We start from the raw sequence: 21,981 nt of genomic DNA, 5'->3' as shown, positions 1-21,981 counted from the left end.
TGAGTTATCACCAGCTGTACAATAATTTTATTTCTCAATCTCACTTTCCTTATCTATAAAATGAAAATGAAAATATCAAATTCTAAGGATTTATATGGAATTAAGAAGTAAATGTAATGTGATAACTATATATATGTAAGACTTAAAATATTGAGAAAATTTGTACAATTTGTGGGGGGGTAGCAGTAGAGTCACTAGTCATGTCTTACCATATAAATTTTAACTAAAATTTATTAACTAATTTTTCCTAAATTATTTTAAAGACAGTCATTTCCTGAACATGTCATTCGTTGTACCTTTTCATTTAAAAATTAACAATCGTATAGGATCAGGAATGTACCTTAGCAGTAGAGCCTTTGTTTTGTACCTTTGAGTCCCCTGGGTTCGATCCTAACACTGAAAAACAAAACAAACAGCTGCATTATTAAAAATATATTAACATAATTATCCATAGCTTACATTATGACAACATAGCAAAATCATGATTATATCATTTTCTCCAAATGTTATAATTTTGTGACTTTAGGAATCAAATTAATTTTTAAATCTTCACTCTGTATGTATATAAGATTTTTATTGAAGTAACATTGCATTATAGCATTTCATAATTTTAGGTGTGCATCATTAAACATACAGGTATATAGCTATATTACTTTAACTATTAAAAGTTTATTTCATTCACCATATAATTGCTTTTTTATTTAAATAAAAATTAAATTTCAATTACTGAGTCTCAATAATCACATTTCCTTAACACAGTATTTATATGGGACTAGTGACCACTATGTAGGACAACATAGAAGAACATTTTCATCATCACAGAAGGTTCCAATGGCCAGAATAATTATAGACCTTCTAAATGGGTATTTGTTTTCCTTTTTCAAACAGGCTCCTACTCTGTATACTGGATTATATTATCCTTTTCTTGTCCACAAGATCCATCAAACATTTATTTTATTTTCATTTTCCTCAATAAGATGGGAATTTTCACAGTTGAATAGTGTTAGTTTAAGTAAAAACTCAGTCTAATTATAGAAACAACTCCATTCAAAATATTTATTTTTACTGGTAGACTTTTCCGAACAAAATGAACTTTTACATTTTCCCTTAATTTTAGTAAAAAAAATTATAATACTATAATTTTGATTTCTCATTCCAATGTTTCCTGGGTTTTACCCTGAACACATTCACTCCCAGGTGGTTTCTGTCTCACTAAATCCCAGCTTTTCAACAATTTGTAACACCACTGGACTAATATTCTTTAACACAGTCTTGACAACATTACTTACATATTCAAAAAACTTTAATTATTTTAATCTTTTGGTTTGGGTTTTTGGCCACATCAGGCTGTGCTCAGGCTTTTCTCCTGGCTCTGATCAAGATAGGAACTGAATGTGGAGTGTGCTCAGGGATCATTCCTGGCTAGGATCAGGAGAGATATGAAGAACCAGGGACCAAATTGGGGTGACCACATGTAAGGCAAGCGTCCAACCCACTTTACTGTTATTGCTCTGGCCCCTGTAAAGCCTTTAATGGTTTTACACTGCCCAAGAGAAAGTTGAAAACCATGTGACATTAAAAATTCTTCTTAACAAGTTAATTTTCTACTGAGTCTGCTATTTTACCACTTGTGACCTGCGAATGTAGCACTGTAGCACTGTAGCACTGTGCTCCCATTGTTCATCGATTTGCTCGAGCAGGCCCAGAAACGTCTTCATTGTGAGACTAGTTGTTACTGTGTTTGGCATATCGGATACGTCACTGGGAGCTTGCCAGGCTTTGCCCTGCGAGCGAGATACTCTCAGCAGCTTGCCAGGCTCCCCGAGAAGGACGGAGGAATTGAACCCAGCTCGTCCAGGCCTCCAGCGCACAAGACAAATGCCCTACAGCTGTGCTATCACTCCAGTCCAACCTGTGAATGTAGTCAAATTTTTTTGATATCCAGTAAAGTATGCATTTTTGTATATCCATCATTATTGCTGTATTTTTTGCTTTCTGCATTCTATTCTATATATCTGAAATCTTATCATTCTTCTCCACCACATTTAAATCAAGCTTCTCTGTAAGGTCAGTATGAAATGATTTAATACTATAATATGAATTCCACACTGCTTGAAGATATTTTGATAATGTGCCTCTTGCTTAATAAGGAGAAGTTATCATGTCTGTGCCCATCTTTAATTGTTAACTATAGAATATTATCTACAAGCAACTTTTCCCACAACCCCTTTCTCTTCTGATACAAAATGGATAAAATAATTTATTTAGAGCATTTTTTCTAAATCTTTCTTTTAGTGCATATGAAAAAAATTATAAGTACATTTCATTAAATGTATTCATCTCTATTTACTTCTATAGGTTCAACTTCTTCATTGCATAAAACAAACAGTCACTGGGGGTGATTCAGAAATTGTAGATGGATTTAATATATGCCGAAAGCTCAAGGAAAGAAATCCTCGGGCATTTCAGATTTTGTCCTCCACCTTTGTGGACTTTACAGACATTGGAGTGGATTACTGCGATTTTTCTGTACAATCCAAACACAAAATTATAGAGTAAGTACCATTTATAAATTTCTCAAAGCAATCAAAAAGCAAAAGATGTATGAATTTAAAATGTACATGAATTTCCACTATTTCCAAAACTTTACTTTTAATCAAACACAAACAAACACTGTCCTCCCGTTGTTCATTGATTTGCTCAAGCGGGCCCAGTAACGTCTCCATTTTGAAACTTGTTGTTACTGTGTTTGGCATATCGAATATGTGATGAGTAGCTTGCCAGGCTTTGCCGCGCAGGTGAGATACTCTTGGTAGCTTGCCGGGCTCTCCGAGAAGGGCGGAGGAATCAAACCTCCCTGCCCTCAAGGCAAACACCCTATCGCTCCAGCACCATAATAACTTTAATAAAATTTTAAAGGAAAACAATGGAACATTTTCACAATGAATTTCTTCAGAAAATTTTATATATTTTATTAATAACTAGTAATTATAACTGAAGCATGATAGACACTTGATTATTTTTAAGCAAACACTTTTAGTGGAAATTTTGGTAGTGGAATATTATATGCATGAAACCCTATCATTAACAATATTGTAAATAATTGTGACTCAAAATTCAAAAAAAAGACAGGGAAAGGCATGTAAATATATGAGAAAATTTAAACACTTCATTTTTAAAGATATACTTTCAATAAAGTTATGAATGATTATGCCAGTCCAATTCTTTCCAGCTAGAAGCAAAAGACTATAGAGGAATTAAACAATGTCATGAAAAAAATATTTTTCTTTTCTTCTTGATTTTGTTATCCTCTGTGTGACTTCATTTTCAACATTTGTTAAAATGTCTAAGTTTCCATCCTCTGAATAGACCAGAAAATGCATTATTTTCCCCAAAACTACAACAAAACTAGATGATTCACTGCTCAAGGTGTCCAAGTATATCCTTAAGGCATAATCTGAGCCAGAAAGCCAGGGTTCTTTTATATGCCACTCCTGGGTCACATATTCACCTCTGGAACAAAATCACTCTCATATGAACCAAACAGGCTGAGAATGAAACAGAATTGCCTCTCAAAATTGAAGAAAAATGAAATGTTCCCTATATAGACATTTTTTCTTTTTTTTACTTAAAATTATTTTAACCTTATTTTTCTAAATACTTACAAATGTCCTAAATTCATTCTTGGAATTAATAATTATCTTACATTGTATTTCTACAGCATAGTTTATTTAACCAGACCTCAGTTGATTAATTTTAGGGCATATTCAACTTTAAAACTGAATCTGCATTCCTTTTTTGAGAAATATTTACAGATAGCATGAAAATAAACTCATTTAGTGGCTGAAGTAATAGTACAATGAGTAAGGTGCTTGCCTTGCATGAGGCTCAACTGGGTTCAATCCCTGGCACCCCATATGGTCCTTCAGTCCACCAATAGAAGTAAGCCCTGAGCACCACTGGGTGTGGACCACAAACAAACAAAACGCCATAATTTAATATCTAATCAAATTCCTGATACATGCACTAAACTGTTGACTGCACATATATGATTTTTATTTATTCACACAAGTGACAGTTAATTGGGTCCAACCACTCTTGTTCATGATGTGAGCCAAACAAAGATCCCTATTCTCAAGTACTTTACAATTTGGTAGGGCAGGTAAAGGCCCTCCCGTTGATCGTCGATTTGCTCGAGCGGGCCCAGTAACATCTCCATTGGAGACTTTGTTGTTACTGTGTTTGGCATATCGAATACGTCACGGGGAGCTTGCCAGGCCCTGCCGTGCGGGCGAGATACTCTCGGTAGCTTGCCGGGCTCTCCGAGAGGGGCGGAGGAATCGAACTCGGGTTGGCCATGTTGGCCGCTTGTAAGGCGAACGCCCTACCCGCTGTGCTATCGCTCCAGCCCGGTAGGGCAGGTAGCAAACTCATTTTTTTAAATATGTATAAAGTATCATAAGCGTTAAAAACAATAAAGTGGTTGTAAAGTAAAGTAAGTAAAGGCCCTCCCGTTGATCATCGATTTGCTCGAGCGGGCCCAGTAATGTCTCCGTTGGAGACTTTGTTGTTACTGTGTCTGGCATATCAAATATGTCACGGGGAGCTTGCCAGGCTCTGCCGTGTGGGCGAGATACTCTCGGTAGCTTGCCGGGCTCTCCGAGAGGGGCGGAGGAATAGAACTCGGGTCGGCCATGTTGGCTGCGTGCAAGGCAAACGCCCTACCCACTGTGCTATCGCTCCAGCCCTAAAGTGGTTGAGGAAAAAAAATTAAAAACAGAAGAGGATGAGGGGAATCTCTAGGACCAAAGGCATAGGGAGGGTTGGTATTCAATACTCCAAACACAGTGAAAACAAGTCTCACGGTGGAGATGTTACTGAGCCCGCTTGAGCAATTCGATGAACAACGGGAGGACAGTGCTACAGTGCTATAATATGGGCTGGAGCAATAGCACAGCAGGTAGGGCGTTTGCCTTGCACGCAGCTAATCCGGGTTCGGATTGCTGAGTCCGTCTCAGAGAGCCCAGCAATCTACTGAGAGAATTCCGCCCACGCTGCAGAGTCTGGCAAGCTCCCCATGGCTTATTCGATATGCCAAAAACAGTAACAACAAGTCTCACAATGGAGACATTACTGGTGCCCACTTGAGCAAATCGATGAACAATGGGAAGACAGTGCTACAGTGCTATGGTAGAAGAAAGCTTTATTGAGTAGATGATTTCTAAGCAAAAACAAGAGGGATGGATACTGAAAGATAGTTTTTCAGAATCTGCTAGCACCAAGGTCCTAAGAATATGTTTGATGTGTTCAAGGGACAATAGGAGGGGCTGCATAAATAGTACAGAGGGTAAGGTGTATGTCTTGCTCACAGATAACCAGGGTTCAATCCCCAGTATCCCATATGGTCCCCGGAATATTGCTAGGAATGATTTTTTATTGCAGAGCCAGGAGTAACCTCTGAGCATTGTCGGGTATGGCCTCAAAACAAACAAACAAACAAACAAAAATAGGAGCAACAAGAAATCTAGTATGGAGCAAAGTAAGGAAGAAGGTGTTGAAGGAGGAGTCCGTTGGGGATAAATTTGTATCAATTTCTGTTAATCATTGTAAGACCACCAACTTTCACTCATAGTCAAATATAGAACCACCACCAGATTTTGACAGATTTATATTTGCATAAACTTGGTTGCAGTGTAATTGGGTGACATGGTTGCTATTATAAATAGTGCATAGAAGAGTAAGGGTAGGTATGAGTAAGGCCAGTTGCAAAGAGTTCAGACTAGAGGTGAGGGTGCCTTAAGCATGAGTACTAAACCCAGTGACAGCATGAAGAAGGTTCTGTTTGGGGGTATGTTTTGCTGGGAGAAAGAACTATTTTGATGACAAATTGGAAGAAAGGTCCCAGAGAGAGGAAGGCTTAATAAATTCTAGTTCAGCATAACCTGAGACAATCTCTAAGAGGCCAACCATCAAGGTAGAAAAAAGAATCAATAACTGAAATTTCCTAGTTTTTAACATGAAAGTTTCAACTATTTCAAAACTACCTTAAAAATCAAGGACAAATTGTCATTCAGTTATGGCACACTATACAGATCCTAAAAGGCTAGTAAACAAAAGCATAGAACACATAGCTATGAAATGTGATTAACTAAATGGTTGCCATCTGAATCAATACTGAGCTTTGTAATTTTTTATAGTAAAATTCCAGAATCTGGTTATTCTCAAGATCTCAGGAATATCCCTAGAGCATGCCAAATGGTTATCATTAATCCACTTTAAAATGTATTTTTGACAACAGGAAATAAAACAAAGAGAAGTTTCACTTAAAGGGAGTCTTAATTTCCTGGGTTTTTCTAGTTCATTTCATTTTCCTCAGGGCAACATATTTTAATTATTTTGAGATGCTTATGTTTTACCTCATATAAAAAGATCTTGAAGGCTGTTGAAAGAGTTATTGTTAATGCAGTCTAATAAAAAATAAAAAAGAGAACTGGAGCAAAACAATACTGATGAGATTAAGCTATCACAATGCATACTATTGGATCCAAGTTCAATCATATGAAAACAAATCCTACTCTTACTAATAGTATACTCTGAACCAAAAGAGATGCTTATTATGTCATCTTTGCCAGTATAAATGAAATAATGTTAATACCTATCACATATAATTGATATTATCCTATAATTTCAATATCAAGATAATATTTGAATCTCCCTACTATAGAGCCCGATAAAGGGCAGAATAAAGGCTGACTAATAAAGGTTAACATTTGCCGCTGATTTCAAATTCAGCTAAGTTGTTAGTGAGCAAATTAAGAATTAAACATAATCAGTTTGAAAGATTCAAAGAACTTTGACAATCTGAAAAATTTTCTAGAGCTTAACTTAACATGAGTGGCCATTCCATAGGGATCTTTCTATGACAAATGAAGAATTCCACCAAATATCTCATCTCTTAAAGAATCAACTAACCAGGAATCATCACCATACCATTTTTCCCCCAAGAGTTGGTTCATAAAATGGAATATTTTCTTCCAAATACATGAACTTTTTTAATTGTTTTTTTTATTTTTTTATTAGTGAAACACCATGAGGTATGGTTGTTGACCTTACAAGTTTTTGTACTTGTGTTTCAGTTATACAATGATCGAGTACCCATCCCTCCATCAGTGCCCATTCTCTACCACCAATGATCCCAGTAACCCAGCCCATACCCCCATCCCATCCTGCATCTGTGGCAAGGCATTCCCTTTTGTTCTCCCTCTCCTTTTGGTTGCTGAGATTTGCAGCATTGAGTGGCAAACATGTTCGGTCTAGTCTGCTTTCAGCATGCATCTACCATCGTGGGAGGATCCTCACAACACCCCTTACTTGGTGTTCCCTTCTCTATCTGAGCTTCCCTTACCCCTAGCATGTGCAACTGGCCTCCAAGACATGTAGTGAACCTCCTGGAACTTATCTCAATTATTCTCGGATGTTAGTCTCCTATTTTGTTACTTTATATTCCCCAGATGAATGCAATCTTTCTGTGTCTGTCCCTCTCTTTCTGATTCATTTCTCTTAGCATGATACTTTTCATGTAGTACCACTTGTATGTAAATTTCATGTCTTCGACTTTGCTAACAGCTACATAGCATTCCATTGTATAGATGTACCAGAATTTCTTTAACAGTTTCATCTGTTCTCGGGCACTCAGGCTTTTTCCAGATTTTGCCTATTGTGAACAGTGCAGCAATGAACATAGAAATGCAGATGTCAATTCAACTATACTTTTTTGCCTCTCCAGGATATATTCCCAGGAGTTGTATTGCTGGATCAAATGGGAGCTTAATTTCTAATTTTTTGAGAATTGTCCATACTGTTTTCCAAAAGGGCTAGACAAGTCGGAATTCCCGCCAGCAGTGAAAGAGAGTCCCTTTCTCGCCACATCCGCACCAACACTGGTTGTTTTTGTTCTTTTGAAAGTGGATCAGTCTCTGTGGTGTGAGATGATATCTCATTGTTGTTTTGATCTGCATCTCCCTGACTATTAGTGATGTAGAGCATTTTCTCATGTGCCTTTTAACCATTCTAATTTCTTCTTTGAGAAAGTTTCTGTTCATTTCATTACCCCATTTTTTATGGGGTTGGATGTTTTCTTCTTGTGGAGTTCAACCAGTCCTTTGTATATCCTTGATATCAACGCCTAATCAGATGGGTATTGGGTAAATATCCTTTTCCATTCTGTAGATTGTCTTTGTATTCTAGTCACTATATCTTTTGAGGCACAGAAGCTTCTTAATTTATGATAGTCCCATTTGTTTATCTCTATTTTCACTTGGTTGGTCAGTGGAGTGTCGTCTTTGAAGATAAAGTTAGCCTCAGTATTGTGGAGAGTTTTGCTAACGTTGTCTTTGATGTATCTTATGGAATTTGGCCTGATGTTGAGATCTTTAATTCATTTTATATGACTTTTGTGCATTGTGCTAGGTCGAGGTCTAAGACCATATTTTTGCATGTAATTGTCCAGTTATGCCCGCACCATTTGTTGAAGAGGCTTTCCTTGCTCCACTTCACATTTCTTGCTCTTTTATCAAAGATTAGATGTTTATATATTTGGGATTGTGTGTACGGATATTCCACACTGTTCCATTGGTCTACGGACCTGCCTTTGTTCCAGTACCATGCTATTTTAATTACTACCGCTTTGTAGTAGAGCTTGAGGTTGGGCAGGGTAATGCCTCCCAACATCTTTTTCCCAAGAATTGCTTTAGCTATTCATGGACGTTTGCTGTTCCGTACGAATTTCAGGAGTGCTTGATCTATTTCTTTGAAGAATATCATGGGTATCATTATAGGGATCTCATTGAATCTGTATAACGCTTTGGGGAGTATTGCCATTTTGACAATGTTAATTCTTCCTATCCATGAGCATGGGATATGTTTCCATTTCCTCGTGTCATCTTTTATTTCATGGAGTAGCATTTTGTAGTTTTCATTGTAGCGGTCCTTTACCTCTTTACTTAGGCTGATTCTGAGGTATTTTATTTTCTGAGGCACGATTGTGAACGGGATTGTTTTTTCCTGTCACTTTCTTCTGTCTCATTATTTGCATTAGGAGGTCCATGGATTTTGGGGCATTAATTATAAAGCCTGAAACTTTACTGTACAAGTCTATTATTTCTAGGAGTTTTTTGGTAGAGGATTTAGGGTTCTCAATATATAGTATCATATCATCTGCAAATAGTGGGAGCTTTATTTCTTCCTTTCCTATCTGGATGCCTTAATGTCTTTTTCTTGCCTAATCGCTATTGCAAGTACTTCCAGTACTATATTAAACAGAAGTGGTGATAGTGGGCATCCTTGGCCTGTCCCTGATCTTAGAAGGAAGACCCTTAGTTTTTCCCAATTGAAAATAATGCTTGTCATAGATGGCTTTGACTATCTTGAGGAAAGTTCTTTCAAAACCCATTTTGGTGAGAGTTTTCATCATAAACCGGTGTTGTATCTTGTCAAACGCTTTCTTTGTGTCTATTGATATGATCATATGTTTTTTATCTTTGCTTTTGTTGATATGATGGATTATGTTGATTGATTTTTGAATGTTAAACCATCCTTGCATCCCTGGGATGAATCCCACTTGGTCATTGTGTATGATCTTTTTGATGAGTTGTTGGATTCTATTTGCTAATATTTTGTTGAGGATCTTCGCATCTGTGTTCATCAGGAATATCGGCCTATAGTTTTCTTTGTTGGTGGTGTCTTTGTTTGCTTTTGTTATTAGGGAAATATGCGCCTCATAGAAGCTTTTTGGGAGGGATCCTGTTTTTTTTTTTTCAATTTTCTGGAAAAGCTTGAGGAGAACCGGCAAAAGATTTTCTTTAAATGTTTGGAAAATTTCACTAGTGAATCCGTCTGGGGCTGGGCTTTTGTTTTTTGGAACACTTTTGATTACTGCTTCAATTTCCTTGATATGAATGGGTCTATTCAGGTATCCCAAGTCTTCTTGGTTCAATCTTGGGAGATTATAGGAATCCAGGAATTTATCCATTTCTTCTAGGTCCTTATGTTTCATGGCAAACAGACTCTCAAAGTAGTCTCTGACAATCTTTTAAATTTCATTGGTTTCTGTTGTGATGTCCCCTTTTCATTTCTGATTCGGTTTATTAGGGTTCTCTTTCTCTCTTTCTTTGTGAGTCTTGCTAGTGGTTTATCACTGTCACTGTCCTTAGACCTAGATAATAAGATGTCGCGCGCACTTCCTGGAGCAGGGTTTTAATAGTCTCTGGGTCTTGGCTGTTGATGGGATTACATGGCGCTGGGGGCAGTTGGTGGGTGTATCACCTGGAAAATGGGGGATCTGGGTGGAGGAGGCCCCAGTCCCAATCCGAGCAGGCTTGGAGATCTACACCCCGGGTCCTGCACACTTGGGTTCCTCTTCCAGTTCCTTCATGCGTGAGGCTCATCCGAACATGTGGAGAGTGGTCTTAAGCATGGCTGTGGCTGGAACCAGAGGTCTTCAGCTGCCTGGGCTCTGCTCTGGGCAAGAAGGCAAACTCAACCCACCTCCCCCTCCAGGGGGCCCAGGTGAGGACAGCCAGGCATGGGGGCAGGAGACTTTTAGAAATGAACTTTTAGAAATGAAAGCTTAATACACTATAAGAAGTAGCTTAAAGGGTGGTTTTGCATGTTGGAGTCCAGGTACATGATCCTGGCACAGCATAGCCATAGGGGAAATTCCAGGAGTAAGACCCTAGTGCTGAGATGAAATTAGCCCCTGAGCACCACTTTATGTGGCTCCAAAACCAAAAAAAAAAAAAGAAAAGAAAAAAGAAAGGAAGAAATACCCTGTACTGTGGGACACATAACTGTAATTTCATTAAAATAACGAATTGCAAGGTTCATTTCACTCGTATGTGAAGAAACATATAGATTCTGGGAAAGATAGAAAGATAGATGGTAACATTCACATGAAGGAGTTATAGGGATAAAAGAAATAAATTTGAACTGGTGAGATAGTACCACGGTCAGGGTGAGAATCTGGTCTATGTGGGAACTGGTTTGATCTGCACAGCATGATTCTTCAAGCATATTCGGGTGTGGCCCTGGAGACCCTCAACACTAACAGATGGTCTGGTGGTCTCTCACATTGCAGGGCCCAAACACCAATGCATCCTAAGGCCTTAGTCTTCAACTGTAGGGGCCTGTTGACTGATAATTGCCAAGAGTAGCTTCTGGGTCCACTGAGAATCATCTGAGAAACTGCCTCCCAAAAGGAAAAAATAATCACCCAGAGTGTGACTAATAGAATAAACCTCAAAAGTTTCAAACTCATCATAGCCTTACCAATAACATAGTGAACGGCAAAAAAGGATATAACTGACATATATAGAAAATGATACAGAAAAAGGATAGAAAATGGGTCAGAACAGTAGAACTGGAATTTGACATCTAAAATTAAAAGGCAAAGTTTCTTATAGATTTAGAAACTGTTAAAGGGGTCCCTCGAGCGGGCCCAGTAACGTCTCCATTGGAGACTTTGTTGTTACTGTGTCTGGCATATCGAATACGTCACAGGGAGCTTGCCAGGCTCTGCCAAGATACTCTCGGTAGCTTGCCGGGCTCTCCGAGAGGGGCGGAGGAATCGAACTCGGGTCGGCCATGTTGGCTGCATGCAAGGCAAACGCCCTACCCGCTGTGCTATCGGCTGGAGCGATAGCACAGCGGTAGGGTGTTCGCCTTACAAGCGGCCAACATAGCTGACCCGAGTTCGATTCCTCTGCCCCTCTCGGAGAGCCCGGCAAGCTACCGAGAGTATCTTGGCAGAGCCTGGCAAGCTCCCTGTGACGTATTCGATATGCCAGACACAGTAACAACAAAGTCTCCAATGGAGACGTTACTGGGCCTGCTCGAGCAAATCGACGATCAACGGGAGGGCCTTTTTAGGGCCTTTTTTTAAAGGGGTCCCTAACCAGCAATGTACTCATATTCTAACTGTAGATCACAAAGTATTCTTGTTGAGAAGATGGGGTGGGGGAGAAGTGATTGGCTAAAGAAGTCACTTCATTGAATACTAATTCATTTAATATTTTTGTTTGTTTTGGGGCTACATCCAGCCATGTTCAGGGCTTAGTTCTGACTCTGTGCTCAGGGTTCACTCCTGCTGGAGCTTGGAGGACCAAATGGGGTGCTGGGGATCAAACCTGGTAAGCCACAGGCAAAGCAAGTGCCTTGCATACTGTGCTATCTCTCCAGCACCCCATTTTTATATTTTTATTATATATGTACATTTGTCTTTGCCCATTTTCAGGTTTTAAGAATCTAGGATCTTTTGCAAAATCTATTCCTTCTTTTTATTTTCTTTCCCTATGTTGATTCAACAGGTAGCTTCAGTCATTCTTTAGAATGAGAGAATTGCTGCTAATCAATTCTTAGAGTTTACCATGGTCTTAGGTCTTACAGTGGATCATGATTCAACATCGACCCAAGGCACATGGCACAGAGAACAAGGCACAAACAGTTGCAATTTTTACCCCCCACGCAGTCACATCCAGTTTTCTGCCCCTAACTTAATAGTAATAACATACTCTATGACTTGTGACTTGTGAGTGCTCAGCTAAAAGTAATTCACACACTCTCCACACCATCAGTCTCACCAAAGACTTGAACATGTAGAATTTTTATTTGATCCATCAGTTTGGGATGAGAGTTGTTAGTTCAAATTCTACTTCCTGGCTGACCCAGGAATAATCTCAAGCACTTAACCACAACCCTTCCCTATCTTCAGTTCTTATCAATCCCTCCTGGTTCTACTTAGAGAATAGGTGATGTCACTTGGTGATTTATGACTAATTGAAAGTCCAACTCCATTTGTATCTTTGTTTTTCCTCTATGTCTATACAATGTTCATGCATTGCTATATGTAATCATCATAGCTTAAATTAATCAGTAGTGCTATGATTTCTTACTTTATAAATGGTATTCTTCTATATTGTTGGGTTCATGATCCATATACTCTCCAAAGGTACTAAAAATATAAAGAGTTGCATATTCAGCAAATATTTAATAATGACCTTCTATGTCCAGGCTCTGTGTTAATGCTGGGAGTGCAGCATTAAAGGAAATACAGTATTTTGAAGTCTACACACTAAAATAAATAGCATAGGTATAAAGATACAAAGAACTTGTCCCACTGTCTCCTGTAAAATAGATACTGAGTTAAAAAGCAATGCATTTCAAATGTTCAAAGAATAACTTTATTTTCTGTCCAATTAAGCTCTCAACAAGTCAAAATTGAAAATCCAATAGATGAAACATATGCACAAGCGGAGCTCTGAATATGTAATATAAAAATATTTTAATTATGCCAAATATTTTTCTTTTTGCTTTTTGGGTCACACCTTGCGATCCTCAGGGGTTGCTCCTGGCTTTGCAATCAGGAATTAGTCCTGGCAGTGCTCAGGGGACCATATGGGATGCTGGGAATCGAACCCAAGTTGACCATGTGCAAGGCAAATGCCCTAACCACTGTGCTATTGCTCTAGCCCTGCCAAATCTATTTTTAAATAACAAAGACTAATTATTTCCCTACATATTAGAATATTTTTTAAATAACCCCTCTCAGTAACATTTGTTTTACATTGACTTGAATCATTCTGGCATCTATATAGAAAAATTTCAAAATTACTTGCCTGGGCCAGGGAACCAACTCACAAATACACTCCTAGAATGTGTAGCCTTGAATTCCGTGCCCTGGATTGCATGGTATTCCAAGAAGCAGCAGATATAGAACTAGTGTCCCCTGAGCAGTGTTAGCCCAGGCTCTTAACTTTAGAGCCTTAGGATCCTGGCTTTGAGTCACTGTCCACTGTCACTGTTCTCCCGTTGTTCATCGATTCGCTCGAGCGGGCCCAGTAACTTCTCCATTGGAGACTTTGTTGTTACTGTGTTTGGCATACCGAATATGTCACAGGTAGCTTGCCAGGCTTTGCCGTGCGGGCAAGACACTCTGGGTAGCTTGCCGGGCTCTCCGAGAGGGGCGGAGGAATCGAACTCAGGTCGGCCATGTTGGCTGCGTGCAAGGCAAACGCCCTACCGCTGTGCTATTGCTCCAGCCCTGTAGAGGATTAACCCTGTTTAAAATTTTAAAAAAAAGAGTTTTCCAAATGAGTGAATAAAAACCAAATGAATATCATGCTAGATAATCTTTATGTCTTTTGTACATTTATTTTAATTCTTTAATACTATATTCCAGAAACTTCCTGAAAACAATTCACCTTCTAAATGTAAAATCTTGTGACTTAAACACTTTAACTTTTACTCCTAAAAATTTTTAGATTAGATGATAAAGGTCAAGTGGTTCGCATCAACTTCAATAATGCTACTAGAGACACAATATTTGATGTACCTGTGGAAAGAGTTCAACCATTTTATGCTGCTTTGAAGGAGTTTGTTGACCTCATGAACTGCAAAGACTTCAAATTTACTTTCAAGATGAATCCAGGTGAGCATTTTCCCAAATGTAAAGAATGGAACTTTTATCATTTAACATGAAAGAGAATTTTCTAAGCAGTTTTTAAGTATGGTTTACAGATCTCTTAGATGAGAATCTTGAGGAACTCTGAACCAGCTTAAAAAGCAAATTTCTCTTTTCCTTTTATTCTTGTTTTTGGTTTTTTGTTTTGTTTTGGGGCCACCCTAGCGATGATCAGGGGTACCTCCTGGCTCTGTGCTCAGAAATCACTCCTGGCGATGTTCAGCAGAACATATACAATGTCTGAGGTCAAAACAGGATAATGTGCATGGCAAAAGCCCTATCCTCTGTACCATAAAGAGCAAATTTCTGGCCCACCCGTAATAAATTGGTTTTCCAGATTTTTCTTGGTTTTGTTTGGGGATGGGTTGTTTTGTTGTTGCTTTCAACATATCTGGGAGTGTCGAGAGACAGTAGCTCTCTGCGTAACTCCTGTCTCTAGCTAGGGTGTCATTCCCAGTGGTGTTTGGAGGAACCAAGCATTGGACCTAGACTTCCAATATGTTATTGAGTTATTAATCTGTTATAATGTTAATATGTTATTAAGCTTATTGAGTTATTTCTTTGGCTCCAATTCTCTAGACTTTAAAAACATTGAAACAAGCTGCTAAGTAACCCTTAAGCACACCATATCTAAAAATCTATGCCAGAATATTGGGGTGGAGAAAGGGAGTGGGAATCAATTCTTGAAGAAAGGTTATAGATCAAGTAAAATTTCATGTCCAATATGGAGACTGAGAACTTATGTGTTCTATCCTGATAGATAATCAGTGTAAACTGACATTTATTTTTCTACCCTGGTAAACAAATATAGTCATCTCCTAATTATCTCTCTATAATAAGTGAATAATAATTATTAATTAAATTTACCTGATCTGGAAGAGATATTACTGCCTATCTCAGGCATGTTAAATATTCCAAATGTTTAGAATAGAGAAGAATTCATTCTGTTTTTTCTGAACAATCTCTACTCAGTAAAGTGACATCAAACTTGTAGATATTTTTATAGTTACAGCAAAAAAATCTTTATTTTTTTCTGCTGTTGATTTGGTCAGTGAGATTTCACTTGAGTTTATTGATAAATCATCTTTGAAATAATAAAGTAACACTGAAGTTTCCATGAGGCTATCGCTATCAATCACAACAGATTTATTTTTAAAGCAGTAGTAAGTAAAATAGAATTTCCATGGGAAAATAATGCAAAGGGAAGAAAAGAGTTGGAATCCATTCTCCATGTAATAACAGTGTAGTTGAGGGGAAGATCTCTCAACTTTTCATAGCCTTATTTTTCTCATGTAGCACTGTAGCACTGTCGTTCTGTGGTTCTATTGATTTGCTCAAGCGGGCACCAGTAACATCTCCATTCATCCCTGTCATATGCTAGTGTAGTCCAATGGAGTCTGCGCACTCCAGGAACACGAAGTGAGACTTGTTGTTTCTGTTTTTGGCATATCGAATACACCACGGGAAGCTTGCCAGGCTCTGCCATGCAGGCGGGATACTCTCTGTAGCATGCTGGCTCTCCGAGAGGGACGGAGGAATCAAACCCAGTTCGGCCCCATGCAAGGCAAACACCCTAGCCGTTGTGCTAGCCCTCATTTTTTCTCATGTATGAAAAAAATTAAAACTTTTTTTCCAGGTAGTTTTTCTGTTCTGCTTTATTATTTTATTTTGTTTGAAGGGCTCTCACTATCAGTGGTTGGGGTCACCAAGGCTATACTGATAGAGCTTAGGGAGCCATGCAGTGCTTGTGACCATACCTGGGACCCTGTGTGTGTCAGCCCTTTGAGTTATCATTATCTTTTCACCCACCTCACGGGATTTTTATCAAACTTACATATAGGGTACATGAAATTCAAAACAAGCATATCACTCCCCTTCAATTACTTGAAGCTTTTAAACTGTAAATAATATTTCTAAGAGATATTGATCAGAAATAAAAATTAATTTGCTTTAGTTAGCAATATTTTAGTGTGAATTATAATAGCTTCTATAGGAGCCTGGTAGACTACATAGATTAAATTTTAAAAGCTTAAAGCAGGGCCAAATATGTGGCTCAGTAATAGAGTGACTACCTTGTGTGTATAAGACCCTGGATTTAAGCCCCATAACTGTGGGGGGAGTAAAATTTTAAGTACATTGAATTGTCTGATTTCATATATATGTATATGTATATGCATATACGTATATGATATGTATATACATATACACACACATATATATGCATGCTGCTATTATGTATATATATGAGCTACAATGTGTATATATGTAAAACTATATGTGTATATATATGCAAGGGTATATGTATATATTTATTATATAAAGTATATCTATATTTTTAATTTTTTTATGTGCATATATTTTTATGTGAAGAAGCATATTAGGTTTTGTTTGGCTTGTTGATTTGGGGAGAAGGCACTGAGACAGTGCTCAGGAAGTCCAGGGTCCTTGCAGGTGATTTTTGGCCAGTCAGCCAGAATTTCAAAGTGAGGGCCTGAGGAAAAACTTCCAGGGACTACCAAGGTTACCCCTGAGATGCTTGGAAGCTTCTAGGCCCAGCCCCAATGCTGTGTGGGATGTCAGAGAACCTCTAAGGGTACATCCAAGGGTGTTCCAGGCACCATACAATACCAGAAATCAGAGTTGATTTGCTATATGCAAGGTATGTACCTTAACCCAGTACTATCTTTCTAGCCCGAGCATACTGTTTCATGATATGGACTAAGTAGCAATGAAAGTTGGCATTTTCTACCTTTGCAGATCATTCAAACCCAAGATTATTCATGCCAAACCCTTTTTTTTTGTCTAGGTGATGTGATTATATTTGATAATTGGCGCTTACTTCATGGCCGACGCAGCTATGAAGCAGGAACTGAAATATCCCGCCACTTAGAAGGAGCTTATGCCGATTGGGATGTGGTCATGTCAAGGCTTCGTATCTTAAGGCAGAGCATCAAGAACATAAACTAAATCTCCTATAATTTCAGTAAGATTCCAGTGCGTGTATTTTGGGAGCAATGGTATGACTATTCATCTCCACAGACCATAAACCATGTCATTTATGTTTTTATTTCTTTGACACTGTATATATCACCTTTCTCACAATTTTTCATTGCAATCACATACAATTACAACTTTTAAAATAATGCCATAGTCTTTACTCTCACCAAAATAAAGCATCCTTCTTCTGTGCTAGGTGAAAGATATCCTATCTTCACCCATATGAATCTTAAGAATGACTGCAAATATATTTTGTCAAATAAAAGATTTCTTCAATTAAAGCCTTCTTAAAAGTAAACATTTCTGCAAATACAACATGCTTCTGCTCAGTTGCCATATCAAAAATATATTTGACTGCACCTTAGCTCTGTCACGGTCTGACTCCTTCATGGTTGTCGCCTCCTAATGAATAGGATTGGGGCCCATGCCCCACTTCACAGATGCCCAAATGAGGCTAGTGGATGAGCTAGCTGGTGGCATTCAGCTGTACACATACCTGCAGCTCAGATCCTAAGGCACTTGGCCCCAACCTTCCCCCAAAGGCAGATGGAGCAGGGATAGGCCCTGGAGCCTTGGAAGAAGCCCCTTGCAAAAAAAGTGGCCTGTCACTGGACTCTGTGCCAGGCTGTTTCACTCGGGATGCCCCAGAGGGGGGCAGGTGAGAGCCCTCCCCATCCCAAGAGACCCAGCCCTGACAGCCAAAAACCTCCAGAACCCATCCGCCTCCACGCTCAAGGCCATTCCCCTCATGTTCTGGACAAGCCTCATGTATGAGTAGTAAACGTATTCCTGGACCGCACAACACATCATTAGACACTCCCTACCCATTCTCCATAAGTATCACACCACATTTTATGGGCTTCAGATAATAGGCAACAAATCATAGAGGGATAGATATATAATGTATATATATGCATATATACATAATTTCAGATATATATATATGAAAACTCACATCACTCAACTTTTAACAACATGTTAGTGATATTTTAAAGAATGCCTTAATGTCCCCTGCCAAAAATAGAACAATCTTCACACTGTCTCCTCTATGGATACTTATTTCATAGCATTTTCAGCGGTTTTTCCATAAGAGACAATACAAAATATGTTATTTCGGTTATGCTTTGGGACAGGGATTGGGGTTTGAGATGGAAACATCCCAGATTTGGTAGTGGGAAGGTATAATGGTGGTGGGATTTGGTGTTTGACTATTAACTATAATCAAATATTGTGAACCACCTTATAAAATAAAAAAAAATTAAGGTGGCTTGTGTTGGGGCTGGAGCGATAGCACAGCGGGTAGGTTGTTTGCCTTGTACACGGAAGACCCGGGTTCGATTCCCAGCATCCCATATGGTCCCCTGAGCACCGCTAGGAGTAATTCCTGAGTGCAGAATGAGGAGTGACCTCTTGTGCAACGCCAGGTGTGACCCAAAAAGCAAAAAAAAAAAAAAAAGTGGCTTGCCACTCTGACTCAACAGCTTTGCCCACTCCCTTTGATAAAGGGGGTAAGTGGGAGGGCTTGAAAAGGATCATGGACACAGGGCAGGCTGGTACACAGGTTCCAGACAGTTTATGCTTTTCCTTACAGATGCTTACTCAGAAGCAGATGAGGCAGAGCACAGGAGGCTGGTCCCTGTTTCCTGCCTTCTCTCTCAGAACTTTAGTATCCTCCAGAGATGTGAGGAACTCGCTACTGTCAGCCTCTCACTGTGTCTTTGCTGAGCCTTTGCTCACTCTGAGGGCCTCACAGCTTTCAGCACAGAACTCTTTCTTTAGTTGGAGCACTGTTGGATAACAGGCATTTTAGAACATGACTATCAGTCTAGCTCCCTGCTAATGGATAGCTTCCTCCTGTCCTGATTTTGTATAGTGAAAAATGGCTTGTTATACAAATTTTAGGAGCTCTGAGCACTGTGACATTGTTGAGGAACCACTGGGAGTTGGTGCCCACGTCTCCCTCTTCTCCCTCCAGGGAGCACAGGGGCCTCTTCCTGTCTGAGCTCCCCCACTGGTGATAAAGAAAAGCTCAGTTCCTCCAGTTTAAGCTCCGTCAGAGGCATCTCACCCTCTATATGCAGTTCCCAGGCAGATTCATGTGACTCTTGGGAGAGCTGCTAAAATCGAGCTTGGATATATGGAAATAAAGCTGAAGTATAGCCCTGAAAAAATAAAATATATACATATATGCATGCATATATATTTAGTGGTATATTTCTCCATAACAGGCTTGAGGAAACAAATCTTCATATTTTCAAAGATATTTTATGCATTTTGATTACAGAATTTATTAGCCAGTTTTACAGATCTTGCAACCAGATGATCTTGACATTTCCTTTATCTTATTTTATTTTACAAAGTTATTCATGATTAGATTTTAGTCATATAATGTTCTGACACTCACCAGTGTACATTTCCCACCACCAATGGTCCCAGTTTTCCCTCCTGCCACCCTCCCCACCCCATCACACTGCTTGCCACTATGGTGCACCTCTCTCTCTCTCCCTCTCCCCCCTCTCTCCCTCTCCCCCCTCTCTCCCTCTTCCTCCCTCTCTTCCTCGCCCTCTCCCTCTCTCTCCTCTCTTCTCTCTTCTGTCTTTCTATCTCTTCTCCCTACATCTTTCTCACTCGCTCTTTCTCTCTCACTCTCACTCTCTGTCTCTCTTTCCTTTTGGACCTTATGGTTTGCAATACGATAATGAAAGGTTATCACATACATCCCTTTACCTGTGACCTCACTCTTGTGGCAAACTTCCAACCACTGACCTTCCTCTCACACCCTACAGCCCTCTACAGTACCAGATAGAAAACCCAGGGCTTCCTATAATGCAAGGTGCATATTCTATGGAGCCATATCCCAAACCCACATTTAATTCTTTTGAATATTAAATAAAGAGAATTGCTTTCTCAATCTTCTCTTTTCTAAAACACTCCTAGAATGAAAATGGGTTTTCAATAGGGATATGGCCTGATTCTAAGAGGCAGCATTCAATATCTAAAATAATTTTCTGGAGTGATCCTAGATTCATTCACTCACAGAATGCAAACTTTAGGAACTTTTTAAGATAGAAGTGTTTTATTTAGTTAGTGTATATTTAACACATATTTGATATATATAGGCACTGAACTAATGATTTTAGAAGCGCCTAGAATTTATTTGCTTATAGTCTGATAGGGAAACAAGAAAAAAAATATTTGATGATGTATTAACAGCATTGTTTGTTCAGAGGAAGGAAATCAAGTAAGGCTAAAGGGGGTAATAACAGTTTTGGTCTGTTAAAGGAGGAATAATATTATTTTTCCAGGAAAAATGAAAATATAACTTCAATTGCAAAGACAGAAAAAAATGGAAAGTGAACATAGCACATGTTTATCTACAGGTGAAAGATCAAGGCAATGGTATTAGTTATAGCACTGAATACCTATACTCAAACTGTAGTGAAAACAAACAGTAACTATGTCATTTTTAAAACAAATTGCTTTTTTCTGTAATCCTCTGTTTTTCTATTTATAAATAGAATCAATTTTTTATATTCATCAAATTTCAGCAAGAATTTAATGCAAGTTTATATAAAAAGCAGTTTTAAGCAATAATTTGCATGAGTCACAAAGTGTCAACACAATGTTTTGTACTTTTATAATACAAATTTCAAACTTCTTCCCTGAAGAGAATGACTCAGTAAGTCTGGAATGAGCACTAGGAATTCTATTATTAGCAAGGGTCTTACATGGCATGGATCATAGGCTTGGAAAATATTGATATAAAACATTCAGCATAATTTCTAGCTAAGGAATGTCGGTAGATGTTAACTATTATTAGTTATAATGGCAAAATCTGTATAAGGAGAACATAAAGTATAATGGTTTAGTGAAAAGAGATAAGACTAAGTCATAAAATGTTTAGATCTGAGGTCGGAACATTAGTATAGCAGGTAGGGTACTTGCTTTGCATGCAGTCAACCCGGGTTCGGTCCCCAGAACATTTTATGGTCCCTTGAAACCTTCAGGAGTGATCCCCAATCACAAAGTCAGGAGCATGCACTTGACCTTACTTATGCTGGATGTGACCCCCCTCAAAATAAATAAAAAAGTTTATATCACTGCCCTCCCATTGTTCATCGATTTGCTCGAGCGGGCCCAGTAACGTCTCCATTGGAGACTTTGTTGTTACTGTGTTTGGCATATCGAATACGTCACAGGGAGCTTGCCAGGCACTGCCATGCAGGCGAGATACTCTCGGTAGCTTGCCGGGCTCTCCGAGAGGGGCAGAGGAATCGAACTCGGGTCGGCCATGTTGGCTGCATGCAAGGCAAACGCCTTGCCACTGTGCTATCGCTCCAGTCCATATATAAACATATATAAAATGTTTATATAGCCTGACAAACTACCCATGACATATTCAATATGCCAAAAACAGTAACAAGTCTCACAATGGAGACATTACTGGTGCCTGCTCGAGCAAATCGATG

At 38.8% G+C, this 21,981-nt stretch overlaps 1 protein-coding gene across 2 annotated transcripts in view; it reads left to right on the top strand.

The window, feature by feature from the left end:
* The window catches only part of BBOX1 (gamma-butyrobetaine hydroxylase 1), a 64,192-nt gene extending 46,478 nt beyond the window's left edge, over positions 1-17,714 (top strand). For both annotated transcript variants that reach the window (XM_056134850.1, XM_056134842.1), the window contains exons 6-8: positions 2,359-2,555; positions 14,316-14,482; positions 17,322-17,714. In XM_056134850.1, the coding sequence (XP_055990825.1) occupies positions 2,359-2,555; positions 14,316-14,482; positions 17,322-17,482 (525 nt within the window). In that variant the 3' untranslated portion in view covers positions 17,483-17,714. The remainder of the gene's footprint in view (positions 1-2,358; positions 2,556-14,315; positions 14,483-17,321) is intronic.
* The last annotated feature ends 4,267 nt before the right edge of the window (positions 17,715-21,981 follow it).

Source organism: Sorex fumeus, unplaced genomic scaffold (assembly GCF_029834395.1).
Source record: "Sorex fumeus unplaced genomic scaffold, SorFum_2.1 ptg000007l, whole genome shotgun sequence".
Classification (NCBI taxonomy): Eukaryota; Metazoa; Chordata; class Mammalia; order Eulipotyphla; family Soricidae; genus Sorex; species Sorex fumeus.
Note: the sequence above shows the minus strand (reverse complement) of the source record. Positions and strands in the feature narration are given on the sequence as shown.